Genomic DNA, 14,847 nt, shown 5'->3' on the forward strand with positions numbered 1-14,847 from the left:
ATATTAAATGATCAGTTTAATATGAGAAAATCATTTAGGAGAATTAGATATTAATTATTATGACACAGTCAACACAAGCATCCATGATCAAAGAACACACTAATTGCATTGAAGTTGGCTTTTCCAATCATCACATGCCAACCACGTTACTCTAATCACAGTCAACACAAGTGGTGTTGAGTTCAAGGCTCCTAAACCTTCACACACTTAAATACACAATTAGGCACAAACTCTAATGACATGACCAAGAGTGCACACACACTACACTAATCAAGAGAATTAGAGAAGTAATCAACTAATTGAAATACTTAGGGAAGAAGAGAGTTAAGATGAAAGCAAGAAGTACATACCTCTCTCTCAAGATTCTCTAATTACAATGGATTAGTCCTAGCCTCTTAAGCATGGGCATTAAGCTCAAGGCTACGCCATCCATAGAATAACACTCAAGAGAGAGAGAGCTGTCAAAAGTGGATCCTCAACACTGGATACTCAAGAATGAAGCTTCCTTGCATAAAGGCTTCCTTTTAAAGGCTTTCACAACAATCCCATCTACTATGGGTTTAAGCTTGAACCCTGTAGCTAACATATACAACTTTGGAACTCCTAATGAGCCCAAAACTTTTACAAAGTGAGTGGAAACATTATGGACATCCATAGCATATCTCCCGCTTGATGCATATTTGGTGTAGCCTGTGTTAGCCGCTGCTAACAACCACTTGTAAAACCTCCTGCTTTTGATAAATCAATGAAAATTTCAGTTTTTGCATACATGTTTGTCAAAGACCCTAAAAGGTCCTAATGACTCATCAAATCTAAATGGTAGGAATCAAGAAGCGTTATACTTGTTTAATTTTCTAAATGGATATAAAGATTTGTTCATTGATGATATCCTTATCGAATTACCTCCAAAACAAAGAGATGATGACCATTGAATTGAGCTCCTACCAAGAAGCTCACCGCCTAACAAGCCTCCTTATCTGCAAGTTTCTCAAGCTCAACAAGAGGAGATCATGAGGCAAGTACAAAAATTGGTAGACAAAGGGATGGTGAAGCCTAACTCCTCTCCCTTTTGTTCTCCAATCCTTTTAGTGCAAGAGAAAGATGGTACATAATAAGTGTGTGTGGAGTATCGAGCATTAAACCATATCACTATTGCGGGTTGAAGATCTATTTGATAAGCTACAAGGCTCTACCTACTTTAGTAAGATTGACCTTAAAAGTGGCTATCATCAAATAAAGATAGTGAATGAAGGTATTCTTAAGATCGCTTTCGTACAATGTTTGGTCTTTACTTCGTTAGCGTACAAGCCGATTTCAAAAATCTGGCCTCTCCGTAAGCCACTTGGCAGAGCTTTTGAAACGGCAGGATTCATTTAATCGTTTAATATAGCTCACACCGAGTCAAACGCTTTTCGTACTCACAGCGTGCTAAACAGTGCCTCCCTTAATCCAAGAACCTCTCTCTAGTGGAAGCAATAACGATGCAGTACTAGCATCCGATTGCGGGATAAGCCCATCAGTAGCCGGGCCAGAAATCTTTTCAAAGGATCCGAATCGAGGGCCTCTCTCCAGAAGCAATCACAAACGTGTGCCTCTGATTGCGGGATAAGCCCATCAGTAGCCGGACCAGAAATCTTTTCGAAGGATCCGAATCGAGGGCCTCTCTCCAGAAGCAATCACAAACGTGTGCCTCTTGAAGCCATGTATGTGTACGCAAGATGCCGACATGGGCTTAATATTTCGCTCTGATATTGTTAGTAAGGGGTTGCGGCAGAAACCTGTCGAGCCTGGCAATGCCTTGGTTGATATGTACGCCAAATGTGGTGATCTTGTGCGGGATGTCGTCTTTTGGAATGTACTGATCGCAGGATATGCTCGACAAGGCTAGGAAGCTATGCGTTGTTTTGAACACGTGCGAAGCAAGGGCCTTTCTCCGGATGCTATCACCTACATATGCATCTTGCAGGCATGTGGCTCCTGGCACCGCCTTCATTGATACGTACGCAACTTCAGCAAGGGCTTTTTCAAAAAGTTGTCGTGCTCCTTGGTCGATACGTATGCTGAATGTATTGCACTTCAGAAAGCAAAAAACGTGCTTGCAGAGCTTCTACTCCCGAATGCCGTCTCCTACAGTGCATTGATTGCGTGAATGTACGCCAACACTTCAGATACGGCTGTTTCAAAAAAATTCCATGCTTGGCAAAGCCTTGGTCGAGACATATGCTAAATGTGGTGCACTTCAGAAAGCACAAAACGTGGTGAAGGATCTTCCTGACTGGAATGCCATCTCTTGGAGTGCATTGATTGCTGGATACGTGCAACAGAGCAGGGCCGGAAAGCTCTCAGCTGTTTACAGCGGATGCAGAGCGAGGGCCTCTCTCTAGATGCAATCACATAAGCGTGCATCTTGAAGGCACACTACACGCTGTTGTGGGCTTAAAAATTCACGCTGATATTGGTAGTAAGGGGCTGTTAAAAAAAAATGCCATGCTTGGCAATGCCTTGGCTGATATCTATGCTAGATGTGGTGCTCCTGTGCGGAATGCCACCTTCTGGAATGTACAGATTGCAGGATATGCCCAACAACAGCCGGGCCGGCAAGCTCTGGGCTGTTTTCAGCAGGTGCAAAGGGAGAGCCTTTCTCTAGATGCTATCACCTACGTGTGCATCTTGCAGGCATGTGGCTCTATGCAAATTGATTTAAAAAAGAGATGGCGTGCTTGGCAATGCTTCGATCGATATGTATGCCAAATGTGGGATAGAAAGCTCTCGACTGTTTTCATCGGATCCAAAGCGAGGACCTCTCTCCAAATGCAATCACATACGCGTTCATCTACAAGGCATGTGTCTATACGCAAGATGCTCATATGGGCTTAAAAATTCACTCTAATGTTCTTGGTCATGGGTTGCTGCAGAAAACCGTTGTGCCTGGCAATGCCTTCATTGATGTGTGTGCCAAATGTGGTGCTCTTGTGCGGAATGTTGTCTTTTCAAATGCATTGATTGCAAGATATGCCCGACAACGGCCGAGCCAGGAAGCTATGGGCTGTTTTGAACATTTGCAAAGTGAGGGCCTTTTCTAGATGTTATCACCTACATGCGCATCTTGCAAGCATGTGGATCTATGCAAGAGGCTCTTTGAAAGAGATGGCGTGCTTGGCACTGCCTTTGTTGACACGTACGCCAAAAGTGGGACACTTTCAGTAGGGCTTTTTCATAAAATTGTTGTGCTTGGCAATGGCTTGGTCGATATGTATGCCAGATGTGGTGCTCCTGTGGGGGATGTCGTCTTTTGGAACGCACTGATTGCAGGGTATGCCCAACAATGGCGGGCCAGCAAGGTCTGGGCTTTTTTTTAGCACATGCAAAGCGAGGGCCTTTCTCCATATGCTATGACCTACGTCTGCATTTTTTAAGCACATGCAAAGCGAGGGCCTTTCTCCAGCCTTTCTCCAGACGCTATCACCTACGTGTCCATTTTGCAGGCATGTGTCTCTATGCAAATTGCTCTCGAAAAGAGATGGTGTTCTAGGCACTGTCTTGGTCGATATGCATGCCAAATGTGGGACACTTCACCAAGAACTGTTCCAAGAAATTATCGTTCTTAACAATGCCTTGGTCAATACGTATGCTGAATGTTCAGAAAGCACAAAACCTGCCTGAGGAGCTTCATATCCCTGATGCCGTCTCTCGGAGTGCATTGATTGCAAGATACGCAAAACAAGAGCATGGACAGAAAGCTCTCGGATGTTTCTAGCGGATCTGAACCGAGGACCTCTTTCCATATGCAATCACATACGTGTGCATCTTGAAGGCATATGTATGTACACAAGATGCCGATGTGGGTCTCTCTATATATGGTATCACCTACATGTCCACATTGTAGGCATGTGTCTCTATGCAAGAGGCTGATACGGGCACAAAAACTCAGCTGTTTATTGTTCTTTAGAGGCTGTTTAAAAAAGATGTCGTGCTTGGCACAATCTTGGTCTATAAGAATGACACGTGTTGCGCTTCAGAAAAGTGATGGCAAGGGTTGTTTATAGAACTTGTCGTGCTTGGGAATGCCTTGGTCGATACGTTAGCTGAATGTGGTGCACTTCAGAAAGCACAAAATGAGCTTGAGGAGCTTATTGCCCCAGTCATTGATTGCGGGATAAGCGCATCAGTAGCCGGGCCAGAAATCTTTTCAGAGGATCCGAAGCGAGGGCCTCTCTCCAGAAGCAATCACAAACACGTGCCTCTTGAAGCCATGTATGTGTACGCAAGATGCCGACATGGGCTTAATATTTCGCTCTGATATTGTTAGTAAAGGGTTGCGGCAGGTTTCTTCCGGGCCTGGCAATGCCTTGGTTGATATGTACGCCAAATGCGGTGCTCCTGTGCGGGATGTCGTCTTTTGGAATGCACTGATCGCAGGATATGCTCGACGAGGCTAGGAAGCTATGTGTTGTTTAGAACAGGTGCAAAGCAAGGGCCTTTCTCCAGATGCTATCACCTACGTATGCATCTTGCAGGCATGTGGCTCGATGCAAGATGCTCTGTAAAAGAGATCGCGTGCTTGGCACCGCCTTTGTTGATACGTATGCAAAATGTGGGACACTTCAGGAAGGGCTTTTTCAAAAAGTTGTCGTGCTCCTTGGTCGATATGTATGCTGAATGTATTGCACTTCAGAAAGCAAAAAACGTGCTTGCAGAGCTTCTACTCCCGAATGCCATCTCCTGCAGTGCATTGATTGTGGGAATGTACGCCAACACTTCAGATACGGTTGTTTCAAAAACTTTCCATGCTTGGCAAAGCCTTGGTCGAGACATATGCTAAATGTGGTGCACTTCAGAAAGCACAAAACGTGGCTAAGGATCTTCCTGTCTGGAATGCCATCTCTTGGAGTGCATTGATTGCTGGATACACGCAACAGAGCAGGGTCGGAAAGCCCTCAGCTGTTTTCAGCGGATGCAGAGCGAGGGCCTCTCCCTAGATGCAATCACATAAGCGTGCATATTGCGAGGGCCTCTCTCTTGATGCAATCACATAAGCATGCATCTTGAAGGCACACTACACGCTGTTGTGGGCTTAAAAATTCACTCCGATATTGGTAGTAAGGGGCTGTTGAAAATAACTGCCATGCTTGGCAATGCCTTGGCCGATATGTATGCTAGATGTGATGCTCCTGTGCAGAATGCCGTCTTTTGGAACGTACAGATTGCACGATATGCCCAACAACAGCCGGGCTGGCAAGCTCTGGGCTGTTTTCAGCGGGTTCAAAGCGAGGGCCTTTCTATAGACGCTATCACCTACGTGTGCATCTTGCAGGCATGTGGCTCTATGCAAGTTGATCGAAAAAAGAGATGGTGTGCTTGGCAATGCTTCGATCGATATGTATGCCAAATGTGGGATAGAAAGCTCTCGGCTGGTTTCATCGGATCCAAAGCGAGGGCCTCTCTCCAAATGCAATCACATGCGCGTTCATCTGCAAGGCATGTGTCTATACGCAAGATGCTCATATGGGCTTAAAAATTCACTCTAATGTTCTTGGTCATAAGTTGCTGCAGAAAACCGTTGTGCCTGGCAATGACCTCGTTGATATGTATGCCAAATGTGGTGCTCTTGTGCGGAATGTTGTCTTTTCAAATGCATTGATTGCAAGATATGCCCGACAACGACCGGGCCAGGAAGCTATGGGCTGTTTTGAACATTTGCAAAGCGAGGGCCTTTTCCAGATGCTATCACCTACATGCGCATCTTGCAAGCATGTGGCTCTATGCAAGAGGCTCTTTGAAAGAGATGGCGTGCTTGGCACTGCCTTTGTTGACACGTACGCCAAATGTGGGACACTTTCAGTAGGGCTTTTTCATAAAATTGTTGTGCTTGGCAATGGCTTGGTCGATATGTATGCCAGATGTGGTGCTCCTGTGGGGGATGTCGTCTTTTGGAACGCACTGATTGCAGGGTATGCCCAACAATGGCGGGCCAGCAAGGTCTGGGCTTTTTTTAGCACATGCAAAGCGAGGGCCTTTCGCCATACGCTATCACCTACGTTTGGTTTTTTTAGCACATGCAAAGCGAGGGCCTTTCTCCAACCTTTCTCCAGATGCTATCACATACGTGTCCATCTTGCAGGCATGTGTCTCTATGCAAATTGCTCCCGAAAAGAGATGGCGTTCTAGGCACTGTCTTGGTCGATATGCATGCCAAATGTGGGACACTTCACCAAGGACTGTTCCAAGAAATTATCGTTCTTAACAATGCCTCGGTCAATACGTATGCTAAATGTTCAGAAAGCACAAAACCTGCCTGAGGAGCTTCATATCCCTGATGTTGTCTCTCGGAGTGCATTGATTGCAAGATACGCAAAACAAGAGCACGGATAGAAAGCTCTCGGATGTTTCTAGCGGATCTGAACCGAGGACCTCTTTCCAGATGCAATCACATATGCGTGCATCTTGAAGGCATATGTATGTACACAAGATGCCGATGTGGGTCTCTCTATATATGGTATCACCTACGTGTCCACATTGCAGGCATGTGTCTCTATGCAAGAGGGTGATACAGGCATAAAAACTCAGCTTTTTATTGTTGTTCAGAGGCTGTTGAAAAAAGATGGCGCGCTTGGCACAATCTTGGTCAATAAGAATGACACGTGTGTTGCGCTTCAGAAAAGTGTCGGCTTCTCACCAGTCGAAGTCCTTGGAGTTCTTTTATATCCAGTTAGCAAGGGCAGGTGATGAAGCTTGGAAAGCTCTAGGCTATTTTCATCTTTCTATCTGCAGTGTGGACTCCTTGAATGCACTCAATGTGGGATGTGTGCAAGAAGAGCAAGGCCAATGAGCGATACAAGAAAGAAGTGCTTGTCTTTGCCCACGAAGACTATGCGTATGTTACATATGTTGATCTTCAGAACGTACGAAAAGCGCTCGAGGAGCTTCCTATGCGGAACGCCGCCTCTTCAAACGCGCTGATTGTGGGATGTGCCGCACATCAGCGGTGCAAGGAAGCTCTCGACTATTTTCAGCTGATGCGAAGCGACCATCTCTCCACATGAAGCGAGCGCATCTCTATGGATGCAGCATCTTGAAGGCATGTCACAATTTGCGACAAGGAGAAATGGGCAAAAGCCCTCGACTATTTTGAACACATGCAGGATACGCGCAAGGAGATCATGGCCAAAAAGATTTGGGCTGTTTTTTAGCAGATGCAAAGCGAGGGCCTCTCTCTAGATGCAATCACATATGTTGCTGTGGGATGTCGTCTTTTGGAACACACTGATTGCAAGATATGCCCGACGAGGGTTGGCATGGAAGCTCTGGCTGTTTTCAATAGGTGTGAAGCAAGGGCAATTCTTCGCGTGTGTAATCACCACATCTTGCATACATGTCGCGTGTGGCTGATGACATGTATGCGAGATGTGGTGATTACAGGAAGCACAAAACGTGTGTGAGGAGGTCTCTTGGAGTGCATGGATACATACAACAGGAGCACGGTCAGAAAGCTCAGATATCCCTATCGCAAGGGTATCAGAATCCACGATGTGATTGCTAGTCGGGGGTGCAACATGTTGGTTGCAAGATGTGCCCAATATGCCTATCGCAAGGGTATCAGAATCCATGATGTGATTGCTAGTCGGGGGCTGTTAGTGGTACGCTGTCATGCTTGGTGGTGGTTTGATCAATATTGTGGTTCCCTTTTACGAAACGTAATGCTTGGCACTGCCTTGGTCAACATGTATGCCAAATGTGGCAGGGCCATGGAGCCCTGGGCTGGGTTGTTTCCAACAGGTGCAAAGCGAGGGCATCTCTCTAGATGCAATCACCTATGCTTTTGTCTTGAAGGCATGTGGCACTGCCTTGATGTCCGGAATGTCATCTCTACCAGGAAGCTCTTGGCTGGCTGTTTTCATAATGCAAAGCAAGGACACTTCTTTTGTAATCACTTATGCTTGCATCTTGAAAGCATGTGGCACTACATAGAAGCAATGATCATGTATGCGAGATGTGGTGTACTTGAAAAAGCACCAAAAAGTGCTTAAGGAGCTTCATGTCCGAAATGTTGCCTCTTGGAATACACTGATTGCAGAATGTGCGCAACAAGAGCAGGGCAAAAGCCTCTAAGCTGTTATCAGCTGATGCAAATCAAGTGTATCTCTCCAAATTCAGTCTCCTATACTTTCGTCTTGAAGGGTATGCTTACATCTTGAAGGCATGTGGCTCTATGCAAGTGCTCGAAGAGCTTCTTGTCTGGAGTGTGGGCTCTTGAATGCATTGATTGGAAGATTTTCCAGATAGGGGCGGGGCCAGAAAGCTCTTATCTGATTTTAGCAGATGTGAGTGAGGGCGTCTCCCCAATTGCAATCACCTACGCATACATCTTGAATGCATGTCTCTCTACACAAGATGCTGATGCAAGGAAGCTCTAAGCTATTTTAATTAGACACGAAGTAAAGTTTCTCGCTAAATGAGGTGACAGGTCTCTTGGAGTGCTCTTATAAGAGGATATGCCCAGCAAGGGTTGACTGAGGAAGCTCAAAAGTGTTTCTGCTGGGATGAAACACGAGGGAAATTCCCCACAACAATTGTCTGTCTCAGTGTGCTCATTGCATGGATTGTTGATCGATGGCTCTTGAAAACATGTTGTGCTTGCCAATTCTTTGGCTCATATGTGTTGTGCTGCCCTTGGTCAACATGTATGCCAAATGTGGGACGCCATGGAGCCCGAGGCTGTTTCCAATAGAAGCAAACTGAGGGCACCTCTCCAAATGCAATCACCTACGCTTTCGTCTTGAAGGCATGTGACATTGCCTTGATGCCCGGAATGTCGTGTCTTCAAGTGCATCTGATTGCGGGATATGCCCAACAGTGACAGGACCAGGGAGCTCTGGCTGGCTGGCTATTGTCAAGATGCAAAGCGAGGACATTTCTTCTGATGTAATCACCTATGCTTGCATCTTGAAAGCATGTGGCACTACGTAGGAGCAATGATCACGTATGCGAAATGTGTTGTTCTTGGGAAAGCACCAAAGAGTGCTTGAGGAGCTTTCTGTCCGGAATGTCATCTCTTGGAACGCACTGACTGTGGGATATGCTTAACATAAAACGCTCTGGGCTGTTTTCAGCAAATGCGAATTGAGCATCGCTTTTCAGATGTGCAATCACCTATTCTTGCATCTTGAAGGCATGTTGCAATTTGGAAGACGCTAGGACGGACAGAAGAACTCACGATGATATTGTTAGTCAAGGGTTGTTGAAATTTTTTTTTATGGTTGGCACTGCCTTGGTCAACATGTATGAAATTACCTACACCTGTATCTTGAAGGCATGTGGTGTTATGCAAGGTGCTGATATGGGCAAAAGAATTGTTCCGAAAATAGGAGAAACGGAGTGGGAACAACCTGTGCTATATAGCACAAACCGTAGAAGACTATACGGAACCTGTTATGCAGAAAACAGCACTGACAGAAATTTTGCACAAAATGACGAAATAGCCTGTGCAGTACTGCCTGTAGTGGAAACGGAGGCCGAAATGAGCCCAAATCAAAATTATGAGCAGACCAAACTCTTCGAGCTCGCCCAAAATATTTGTCGACTTGCGAACGCTCGCCAAAGCTCACTGAAATCGGAGAAAGTGAGCAGGCGTGTGCTAGAGCAGCTGCCGACTAAGCCCGGGAGGACGTGACCTGCTCTGATACCAAATGTTGGAATTAGGGTTGCACAGAAACACACACAGCTTGGAGAAGACGAAGGAAGCTCAAGGCACACATTAGAGAGTGTGCAATGGAAAGATAGATAGCCCTAGAGTGATGGCCGTATATACAATGCTCGGGGGAAAAAACCTCCTAAAGAGGGAAAAAATGCCCCGGCGGTCCTAGTGTGTTCACACACATCACTACCACATGGTTATGGTAACAACATCATTGTTGAGGCGGTCAAGCTCATCAAGCACAATTTTGTCGACTTTGATTTGAGCTGGATGAATTGGATTGAGAATGTGGAGGTTTGATGGATCTTTGATGTAGGAAAGAGCTGTGTAACACTATAAGAGGCTATTCATATTAGCGACGCTCACACAGCGACGCTCAAAAAAAAAATTCCCGGCGCCGCTATGAGTGTCGCAAATTTACAAGTAAATTTGCGACGCTCATAGCGATGCCGGCTGGGCTAAAAAAATAACAGAGAGCGCCCAAAAACTCAGATCTCAGATCTGAGTTTTTCGGCGCCCTCAAGCAAGAGCAGGTAACGCTCTCCCTCTCTCTCTCTCTCTCTCTCTCTTTCTTCTCCACACACACACACACACACACACACACACACACACACACGAGGAGAGGAAGGAGAGCCAGGTATGCTCCTTCCCTCTCCTCACTCTCATGTTCCCTTCCCCTCTTTCTCTCTCCCTCTCTCTCTCTCTCTCTCTCACACACACACACACACAAACACACACACACACATAGTGTTTTTGAGAGAGAGAGAGAGAGAGAGAGAGAGAGAGAGAGAGAGAAAGAGTACAAATATAAACAAAAACGCACACACACATACATAAACAAAGAATGCACACACACATTGAGAGAGGAAAAGAGAGAGAGAGCATGCATAAACAAAAAACGCACACATTGAGAGAGAGAACATGCATAAACAAAAAACGCACACATTGAGATAGGAAAAGAGAGAGAAAACATGCATAAACAAAAAAATGCACACACATTGAGAGAGAAAGAGAGAGAAACTAATTTAACGTCGTAGGAAACTAATTAAAATTAAAAGACCTAAAGATCTAGCCGACGAGGAGTTGAACCTATTATTCAAGGGGGAAATGGCATAACCAATCTATCATACTTGGCATGGGTGATAGAAAGGTTATACCATTTATCTCTTTTTATTGGCAAACACATCCACACACGCGCACACACACAAGAAGAAGAGAGTTATAACGTCGTAGGAAACTATCCTAAAAGACGTTAAAGATTAGGTTAGATGTAGACTTACGTTAAATTAGATTTAGGTTTATTTAAGTTAAATTAGATTAGATTTAGGTTTATTTTTAATTAGATTTACGTTTATTTATGCTAGATTTAGATTTACGTTATATTAGATTAGATTTAGGTCTCCATAGACTGCGATGCCTGCATGAAGCGGGTGAAGAAAGCCCTCAATGGAATATAGGGTATTGCTGCCTTCACACATGGTGGGCTCCGTCGATCCAAAAGTACTGGTGAAATGTCTTCAAAAGATAGGGAAGAAGGTGGATCTTCAGGGCGGCAAGAGTCACTACATCCCCGACACAATGACCATCTAGACAACCTCTAGTCATTCAACAGCAACTTCAAAGTTAGTAACAAGAGCAAGAACGGTCTAAAGGGCCAATTGCTGTCATCAGATGTGGATGGAGATGAGGCAGCGTCACCGCCGGAAGTTAACTCTCACATCTTTAGTGATGAGAATGCCAACTCTTGCCGAGTTATGTGAAAAATTATGTGTTAAATCAGTTTTAAGGTTCTTATAATCCCTGTTAGTTTAGTTCTTTGTTTTTAATATAACATAATTTACGTTAGATTTAGATTTATGTTATATTAGATTAGACTTAGGTTTATTTAGGTTTATTTAGGTTTACCCACACACACACACACACACACACACATACAAGAAGAAGAGAGTTTTAACGTCGTAGGAAACTATCCCAAAAGACGTTAAAGATTAGGTTAGATGTAGACTTACGTTAAATTAGATTTAGGTTTATTTTTAGTTAGATTTACGTTTATTTAGATTTATGCTAGATCGAGTCCACGCAAGAATTACTTACGGTTTAGGGTTTAGAGTTAGACGAACAGTGAAAAGATCTACTGTGAAAAGATGTTAAGATGCTGTGAAGTGCTACAGCTAGAGAAGAGGCAAAGGGGTTTTGTCCACTACATGCAGTATCATGTAGACGTGGGTCTGTAGATTTCTTGTACCCACAAATATAGGTATTGACCAATAAAGACGAGATTATAACCCGGTGGTTCTGATCTCCGTGCACCTCTAGACCGAGGTGTGCGGGGATTGGACATGACTAGAGAATGTGAGGTAAAGAGAGAGAGAGAGAGAGAGAGAGAGAGAGAGAGAGAGAGAGAGATAAGACGAAGAATTCCAATAGAATATTAAATTTGTTGTCCAGGTTATAAGATTTTTATCCTCATTATGAGGAGAGTGGCTAGACGGATTTGATAAAGCCCGGGACACGCTATGGCGAACCATAGATGATGAGCGCATATCTGGGATTGTCATGTGCAATCTCGGTGTTGAGAAGAAGATGATGGAAGATCTAGAGGCTAAAATCAACCGATTTTGCATGCTTCACAATCCAATGATGCAAAAGTGTTGTAAAAGCTCTGGCTCTCTAAGTACCTTCCATGGTGTATAACGCTCTTTTCTACTCGCGCTCACATCTTTTGATTGAAAATTCTGAGTTTTCGACTTGCCTCTTCTATCACTCAATTCATTGCGTCATTGTATTTATATGCGTCATTACGTCATTGTATTTAATGGTCTTTGCATCATTGTCTACTCTATTCATTCAATATTAAGTTTAAATATTCGTGTGTTTAATGCAGGTATGGATGATGAGGAGTTTTTTTCTTCTTTGTCACCGCAGCAGAGATAGTGGTACGTGGAGCGTCATCGCTCTGGCGCATCATCGCGCGCATCTCCCTCTCTTTCGGAGCATTCGGCACGCTCTGAAGCTTCGGCGTCGACGAGACGAGCTTCACACTCGTCTAGACACCGGCGCTCTAGTGGTGGCGGTGGAGGTTGTTGTGGGGATTCCGCCACCAATGCCTCCACACCGCCTCGTGTTCGACGAGGCTCTTTACCCTCCCCTTCTTTGCCCGCCCCCACACCAGCCACAGCATCGCCATCTAGGCCAGGTTTTGCACGGCTGACTGTTCCTAGAAGCTACACACCTCTACCTACTCCGCCAGGAGCCACCCCACTCGACACTCCTCGCTTCGGGGCCCAGACGCCGGTGGAGACACCTGACGTCCGTACCCCCATCGACAGGCCGCTAGAGACCCCTGCCGGGACACCCAGGTTCACGCGTCACCGGTCAGAGGGCTTGTCTTACTCCGTCGACTTCAGCGGCGGCATCATCATGGATGATGACGGCAAGAAGGTGATCTCGCGCATGTGTGGTCTTTGCTCTCAGCTGTTTAGACACTACATACTAAACAAATGGAGTGAAGTACCAAGTGATTTAAAAATCAGAGTCATCAGCATACTTCATGATGAGTTGCCCGTTCCAACACGAGATCAGCGTTTCAATGAAGACCTGATGAAGATTCGAATGCGCGAATACTGCAAACACAAGCGTTCCAAAGTGCAAAAAGCAATCAAGCATGGGTGGAACAGGCCAGATTGGCTGGCCAAAGAAGATTGGAAGAATGCGAAGAAAGCAGCGCACGAGAATCCCGACAAGTGGAAGCAACAAAAGGATGCAGCCAGAGCGCGAGTAGAGGCAGGGAGCTCGCACCACTTGGGGAGCGGTGGATGGGCATCATTTGAGGCCGATTTTGTAAGTGTTTTCGCATTGCTCTTTATGTTCGATAGTTTAGGGTTTATGAGTTTTTTAATTCTAACATAATGAATTCTTTGTATGTTTTGACAGTGGTCGATGACAGGACGTGATCCCACACCGTACGAGCGCGAGTACGCAGGCAGGAAGGGCTTAAACGCCCTAATGGACATTCTCAGTTCTCGCGGCGGCATGGTTAGTATTAGGGTTTACTCTTTTCTATTTTTTGTATTGTTTTATAAATGTCGTTATATGTTTATACTTACTGAAAGCTGTCTTATTGTCTTTTTTTGCAGAATCCGACAGATACGCCGCTTGGACGCGATGAGATGTCTGACTAGACGACATTAGTTTAGGGTTTCTCATAGCTTATGTATCATGAGACGGATTTTATATGTCTTTTTGAACCATGTATATTATTACATTTGTCACCGCAGTTCATTTTGCCAATCAATTCTTTATGCCTATGATGTTGTACAATTGTCATTATTACATTTGTCAATCAATTCATTTTGCCTATGATGTGTACAATTGTCAATTTTACGCTTGTCAATTTTGCAAACAATGCGTCTTGTGGGTGACTATTTTGGGTCTATTATCTACCCTTGCACTTTTTTTAAAAAGTGAATCAAGTACAATATGGTTGATGGGTGGCAGGGCATTCAATGCCCTGTCACCAAAAAAAAATTCTCTCGGGCGTCGCTATAACCGTCGCTATTTATGGCTCTGTAGCGTCGCTATGAGCGTCGCTATAGACTTCTGTGTAAACGTCGCTATGACCGTCGCTATGAGCGTCTCTATATAGCGACGCCTATAGCGTCGCATATAGCGACGCTCTCGTAGCGACGCTATTAGCGACGGTTTTAGCGACGCCGGGGGTTATAAAAACCCAGTGTATTTCCGTCGCTAACAGCGTCACAAGAGCACACAACCTCTTGTAGTGTAAACCAATCCATGTGAGTTTATTGATGTCGGATCAAAGGCTACTATGCTCATTGTCAAGCCTTGTGACCTATGGATAGTGCATGCATTCGCTGCTTGTATTGGAAATTGAGTTCGAGAGACACTGTTCAATGCATTTTTACCAACTTGAAATTCTTTTGTTGTTTGAAAAATTGGTGTCCATTGAGGGCTAATGGGAATCGTATTAAGGTGTTGGTTCACATGTCGTTGTTTGCAACCTGTTGAGGAATCAAAAAACTCTATCCATGCAATAGGGCAGTTAGCTTTACTATCCACAAGCTTCAGAATTCCATCTGCGCCATTCACAAGACACCACAAAACCATTCGATATTTCCACCACAAAGCTCGAC

At 44.8% G+C, this 14,847-nt stretch overlaps 2 protein-coding genes and 1 pseudogene across 2 annotated transcripts; all 3 read left to right on the top strand.

Annotated features, from left to right (window-relative positions):
* LOC147436626 (uncharacterized) overlaps positions 1-2,384 on the top strand; it is a 31,326-nt pseudogene extending 28,942 nt beyond the window's left edge.
* LOC147436627 (uncharacterized) lies at positions 1,389-14,045 on the top strand. Its single transcript, XM_086489470.1, has 3 exons — positions 1,389-13,534; positions 13,628-13,729; positions 13,831-14,045. The coding sequence occupies exons 1-3, from the start codon at positions 13,115-13,117 to the stop codon at positions 13,873-13,875; spliced, it is 567 nt and encodes a 188-aa protein (XP_086345596.1). The 5' UTR covers positions 1,389-13,114; the 3' UTR covers positions 13,876-14,045.
* Positions 5,039-7,043, top strand: LOC147436628 (putative pentatricopeptide repeat-containing protein At3g13770, mitochondrial). Its single transcript, XM_086487879.1, has 5 exons — positions 5,039-5,380; positions 5,554-5,754; positions 5,951-6,121; positions 6,586-6,708; positions 6,816-7,043. Exons 1-5 carry the CDS (start codon positions 5,039-5,041, stop codon positions 7,041-7,043), a joined length of 1,065 nt encoding a protein of 354 aa, XP_086344005.1.
* Positions 14,046-14,847: the final 802 nt, after the last annotated feature.

The sequence above is a fragment of the Adiantum capillus-veneris genome, chromosome 18 (genome assembly GCF_014529385.1).
Source record: "Adiantum capillus-veneris isolate H3 chromosome 18, ASM1452938v2, whole genome shotgun sequence".
NCBI lineage: Eukaryota > Viridiplantae > Streptophyta > Polypodiopsida > Polypodiales > Pteridaceae > Adiantum > Adiantum capillus-veneris.